The sequence below is a fragment of the Engystomops pustulosus genome, chromosome 9 (assembly GCF_040894005.1).
Source record: "Engystomops pustulosus chromosome 9, aEngPut4.maternal, whole genome shotgun sequence".
In the NCBI taxonomy this organism is placed as follows: Eukaryota; Metazoa; Chordata; class Amphibia; order Anura; family Leptodactylidae; genus Engystomops; species Engystomops pustulosus.
In genome coordinates, this window is record NC_092419.1 from 14,018,419 (window position 1) to 14,024,793 (window position 6,375).

Genomic DNA, 6,375 nt, shown 5'->3' on the forward strand with positions numbered 1-6,375 from the left:
GGTCACTTCTAATGCCATGCAATTTTAGTTATGATCTGTCATACTCCATCACAGTGTTAGTTACTATCACAGTCGCCCCGGTTAGGTGTGTCCAAACCCAAGATGCACTCTCGGTGCTGCCTGGTGGCCTCAGTTATGAGCTATGAACCAATGGTGGTATTTTGGCAAACATATATTGTAAAGTAATTATTTCAGTATTTTCTGAAAAATTTGCAAATAACCCACACTACATCCTTTCACACATATCTTTACACATAAAGTATTAGTGTACAGTACATTTATCAGTCAACTATTAACTAAATTACTTACAATATGAGTCAAAAGCCGAATCAAAGTCCAGGGAGCATTGATCAAAGAAGATCCTGACGTATTATGGGACTCTACTCACTGTGCTTACAGTTAGCGCATGTATACAGACATATATATATATATATATATACTACCTATATACAAGGTGCTAACATTAATGAGGTCCCCTGGCTCTTTAGAAGAGCAGATGGAATATATTTACTCATTAGTAGATGCTAATTGTTTGTTTGCATAGCTCATCTATACTGATGACACAATGACGGCTCAACGATGATGTGATCTCATAAATGATACATTGTAATATTAATTAGTAATCCAAGACTATAGGCCATATTAACCACTCAAAATTTTTAAGGAAGAAAAATCTCCAGCGTAAGTAAAAATCCAAAATTTTTATATAGAAATCTTCATAAAAACGCAAGGTACACTACGCGTTTCGGTAGTGTACCTTATTCATGGCCATACTACTGAAACGAGTTGGTTTTTTGCTGTTTTCCATTTTTCCTATATGCTGTGCGTTATAGAACTTACGTTTTTATGAAGATTTATAGATAAAAAGTTTGGATTTTTACTTACGAACCAACTGGAGATTTTTCTTCCTTGATATTTGCTTTGTTTGCACCTGTGGCCCAGGTTATCCGTGCCAGAGTATCCATGGTCGGAACCATGAGGACTGTTTAAAGTGTGGTGACCTGATCTTACCAGATGATTTCTTGTTAAGTTGTTTATTGAAAAATTTTGGTTTATTAAGACCATTTTTTAGTTCGCTGTTCGGCCAAACGTTCATTGGTGACGTCCGTTGGCACAATTTCAGGTATTATCCCTTATATGACAGGGGCAACACTCCCAGTGGGATTTAATTGCCATTTTTCTGAAAATCTTGTTGCTCCATGTGACACTTGCATTGATGCAATCGGCACGTAAGGGTTAACTCAAGAGATCAGCCGACCCATTTTAAAAGTAGTCGTCAGCATTTCAATTGTTAACACCAGCAATTAGTGCACACACCAAATTACTAAGAGGCTCGTGCATCTGAATGAATTATATTCCAGGTCTTGCTTGGCGTAGAATGGCGCCTTCTCTTGTGGGGTTTGCTGTTGGGTGCAAAACAGCCGGTCTTATGAGATTTTGATATTGACAAACCTTCGTGGCCAGCACCTGCTCATCTAAACTCATGCATAACATATTCATGTGCCACTGATACAGCATTTGCACCCAAGTTTTTTGTTCAGCTCTGAAAAAATTAGAGACGCCCCTAATATGTGCTCCCTCTTCCCTCCAAATTGTTAACATTTATATCAACGCATATTTATAAGGCAACTTTTCTAACATTACAGCTCAAACAGTGTCTTAGCTTTTGGCACTCATGCGGCTGCAGTAATTTAAATTGCGCTGGAAACTTTGCTAGCGCCATTTAATCAGTTAACACCCTCAATGTTAGGGTTGGGTAACACAAAAGACAGGGGATAGTGTGCCCTGAGCTTGCCCCAACCTCTGTCCCTTCCTATAGCCCCTAAACCGTGGGGCGACTACTTGAAGACTCGAAATACACTGATAAGTGTGGGAAGGGAAACACAAACAGACTGACAAACATAAAACACAAAAGAATAGTAAACTAGCCGGAGTCACAACGAGAGGGTACGTCAATAGCAAAATCAGTAGGCAAAGAGTCAATGTCAAAAACGAGCCGAGGTCAACAACGATACAGATACAGATACAGAGCAAGTCAAACCTAATACTGAGCGAGTGGAGAAGGGATTTCAAACACTGGCACAGGTGACTAGTGAAGCTGCAATTTATGCAGCCAGAACCCCACCTCCAGAACCAGATAGGAGCTGGACAGCTTCTGGGAATTAACCCCTCATGGTGCAGAACAACCAAGCACCACGCAGAGGTACCACAAGCAGATCCAAACACAACTCCTAGACAGCGCGAGATCTTAGCAGCCGCTGCCCGGGACGAGAGGTGGAGTTTGCGCGGACACGCACCGGGGTTTGGAGAACGCTGCTGGCACCACCAGAAGAACCAGAAGTCCCAGCATTCTCCCTAGCGAACCTGACACACAATCAGTGGTGACAGGTATATAAAATTCCAGTTCAGTCGATTTCATCTGAAACAGAAGAGTCCACTCTTCATTTTCTGATTGCAGTGGTGACAATAGAGCAAAATCTCCTGTATCGCTCCACAGTTTCCTCCCTACAAATGGATCATTTTTGTGTCGTGCCTCACCAACATGGCTATATAGATTCCCTGGACCAGAGCTAACTCTAATTTTTGCGGACTCTTTAACTTCTACAATCCATACAAATTACTGCACCTAAGTTAAGAAAGGGAGGGAGATGAGTAGGGACTACAACTAAAAAGTACAGAAGCTCTATCAAGTCATTGTATGTTGTAAGAAAATTAAAGGAAAAGTTTCTGTAAAGGCAAGATGCAAGACCAGGATAGTGAGTCCTAATTCTGAGCCCCCCAAACAGTTCCTGCCTGTGTACTGGGTCCACCCTGCACAGTGGGCAGTAACTGGGCATTAAAGTGAAGACACGCAACAAGACAGACAAACAAATAGCACAAAGGGGGGTTGACAAGTCAGGGCACAACAAGATGGCAAATAAAGTACATAATTGTATACACAGGAGAATAGTTGAGAACGTAAGCCAATATTGAAAAACCAAAAGTGTAAACAAATAGCAAGATAAGCACTGACAGAAAGTTAGCAAGACAAGACCTGTGTACAAAATCTTTCCTTGTTGGTTAAAGTTTGTCTACTGGCCTCTTGTCAGTGCTTTCTTGCTATTCCTTGTTATTCTATTTTTTCAATATTTGCTACATTCTCGACTATTCTCCATTCTATTTGATTTTGTGCTTTGCTTGCTATCTTGTTGTGACCTGGATTGCCAACCTCCCTTTTGTTTTATGTGTTTGTCTGTCCTGTTAAGTGTCTATACTTTGGCGTAGGGAGGAAGTGACGCCCACTTACTGGCCACTGTTTAGGGGGGACCCAGTAAGCAGGCACGGACTGTTATACAGTATAATAGACTTCACCGAGAGCCCAAGTGGTCGGGAAGACAAACCCGCTACAAATTTCTTTCACTAAATCTTGAAATAATATTCCATATGCATTTGTTATTCATCCACCATTTCTCCCCTCTGCAGTTTCTTATCTTTATGTCCCAATGCTCTTACTCTTGCTTCTTCTTTCTTATATGAATCATCCACGTCTGTTATAGTTTTTCTCAATATTGTCTTAAGCCGAGATTTATCTTCAAACCTCTGTGTGGTCTCTATGAAAATGAAATAGGGATTGTGTCCCTAACACCTTATTTTGTGTATACGAAGTCCAGTAATTTTACAGGGTTTTTCCAGTGTTGTTCCACTGCAAATAATAGATATTGTTTGTGTAACTTAAAGTTATACAATTTTCCAATATACTTTTTGCATCAATTCCTTGTGTTTTTCTAGATCTCTGCTGTCAGTCATCAGAAAGCCTCATTGTTTACTTTCTGTTCGATAAAAAGTGGTTCCTGGTCATGTGATGTCACACAGGTACACAACTCATTATATCTCTGGTCATGTGATCTCACACAAGTGCACAGCTCGTTATTCCCCTGGTGATGTGATGTCACACAGGTGCACGGCTCGTTATATCCCTGGTCATGTGATGTCATACAGGTGCATGATTCATTATATCCCTGGTCATGTGATGTCACGTAGGTGTACGGCTTGTTACATCCAAAGTCATGTAACATCACACAAGTGCACGGCTTGTTATATCCCCGGTCATGTGATGTCACACAGGTGCACAGCTTGCTATATCCCTGGTCATGTGATGTCACACAGGTGCACGGCTCATTATATCCCTGGTCATGTGATATCACACAGGTGCACGGCTCATTATATCCCTGGTTCGCATAAAATGAAGTAATAAATAAAATGTAGGAAATGCCTTGCAACACATTTATCAACGATCATCCGGCCAAAATTATTTTATTTTGTTGCATGACTGGCGAAGACTAAGCAAACTACTTAAGAACACTCGACTTACATACGACCCCTAGTTACAAACGGACCTCTGGATATTTGTAATTTATTGTACTTTAGTCCTAGGCTACAATAATCAGCTGTAACAGTTATCACAGGCGTCTGTAATGAAGATTTAGTGTTAATATTGATTCTTATGACAACCCAACATTTTTAAAATCCAATTGTCACAGAGACCAAAAAAGTTCTGGCTGGGATTACAATGATAAAATATACAGTTCCGACTTACATACAAATTCAAACCTACAGACCCAATCTTGTATGTAACCCGGGGACTGCCTGTCATATGAGGTTCAAACATTAAATACATATATCTACTGCCTGATGAGTTCAAGATCCCTTTTCCCATGACTTGATCATGGTCAGTTCTCTTTTTTCTATGTCAAATTACAATTTTGCTCATAACAAAACTAAAGTTCCCATAAACATCCATTTTTGAATTTTTTAAGTTCCCGTTGAAGAGCCACCTTGACATCTTTGTTTTTCAAGCTGTAGATTAATGGGTTAAGCATGGGGACTGCCGCCGTGTTAAACAATGAGAGAAGTTTACTGGAGTCCAAGTTATTCTTCTGCCCCGGCTTCAGATACTGGCACAGAAGAGCCACGTAAAGTAGGACGACCACTGTGAGGTGGGAGGAGCATGTGTGGAAGTCTTTACGTCTGCCGATGGTGGAAGGTATTCTCAATATGGTGGCAATGATGAAAACGTAAGGAGTGAAAGTCAAAGGGAAAGAGAAAAATAGATGAAAAAGGACACTGGTGAGGATCAAATAATCCAAAAGTCTTGTGTCGCTGCAGGTGATATATTTCAAAGGCAAAATATCACAAAAGAAGTGGTTAATGTAAATCGACTCGTAGCAGGAAAACTTGAGGACCACCATGGTGTGAGGTAGGCTTTGAAGAAATGCTGAGATCCAGCAGCCTGAAGCCAATAGGCCACATACCCTATAATTCATGATCATGTTATAGTTCAAGGGCTTGCATATCGCAACATATCTATCATAACTCATGGCTGACAATATCAAGAGTTCAAGTCCAATCAATGACGCCCAAACATACATCTGTGATATACAGCCTCCGTACGATACCATTCTGCTTCCAGACATGAAGCCTACCAGGATCATATATAAAGTGATTGTAGAAGAAGACATGTCTAAGATGGACAGATTGGCCAAGAAGAAGTACATGGGCGTGTGAAGGTGACAATCCAGAGAGACCAGTAGAAAGATGATCAAGTTCCCACTAATAGTGATGAGATAGATGTGAAGGGCTAGAAGGAAGATCGGAAGTTGTAGATCTGGAACGCTGGAAATTCCCACAACGATAAAGTGAGTGACATTGACCATAGTTTTTGGAATTATTGTAATGATTTATTGTGGTTTGTTAGATCATTTTAATAGTTGTGATAACTTTAGAGACTTAGAATATATATGGAATATAGAAAATTCTGCAAACAATAAATTGCTATCGATGTGTGACCAGCCAACAGTGATGAAGTGTGCTGCAGACAAAAGCCAAAAGATAATCAAATTAGAATGTTGTAAGCCAATAGAGAGTAATACAAGGATAACCGGGGTCAACCAAGGCCATATCGGAGCAGCTTCCACTGGATAGAAGACATTTGTGTATATGGAAGAAGGAAAGCTCAAAAAGATCCCCCATGATGGGATCGGTTTATACCACTGATCAAAATGTTCCTTAACCAATTTCACGCAATTGTGTTTAGTCTGAGAAAGACAAAATATTAGGACCCGCCAAAGCTGTACTAACTTTATATGGATTTGTAACCATGGTATAGTTTTTGGTCTTTGAATGGCGTCTAGACACAGATTGGGGCACATTTACTTACCCGTCCCGTTGACGCCCCCGATCCAGAACGTCTGATGAGGATTCGGAGCTGCCGCGATTCACTAAGATCGTGCGTCAAATTTCCTGTATGTGTCGCTTCCCCACTGAGGTCCGCCAGAGTTCACCATCTTCTTCCCGGTGCATGTAAGTGCTGATCTTGCGACACAATTTTGAAAGTCA

The 6,375-nt window shown here is 40.7% G+C and overlaps 1 protein-coding gene across 1 annotated transcript; it reads right to left on the bottom strand.

Annotated features, from left to right (window-relative positions):
• Window positions 1–4,757: 4,757 nt before the first annotated feature.
• On the bottom strand, window positions 4,758–5,693 carry LOC140077584 (olfactory receptor 8G50-like). The gene has a single exon (XM_072124857.1). It carries the CDS (start codon window positions 5,691–5,693, stop codon window positions 4,758–4,760), a length of 936 nt encoding a protein of 311 aa, XP_071980958.1.
• Between the last annotated feature and the right edge of the window lie 682 nt (window positions 5,694–6,375).

Coding starts and splice junctions, on each gene's coding strand:
- LOC140077584 (XM_072124857.1), bottom strand. CDS start 5,693: ATGGTCAATGTCACTCACTTTATCGTTGTGGGAATTTCCAGCGTTCCA.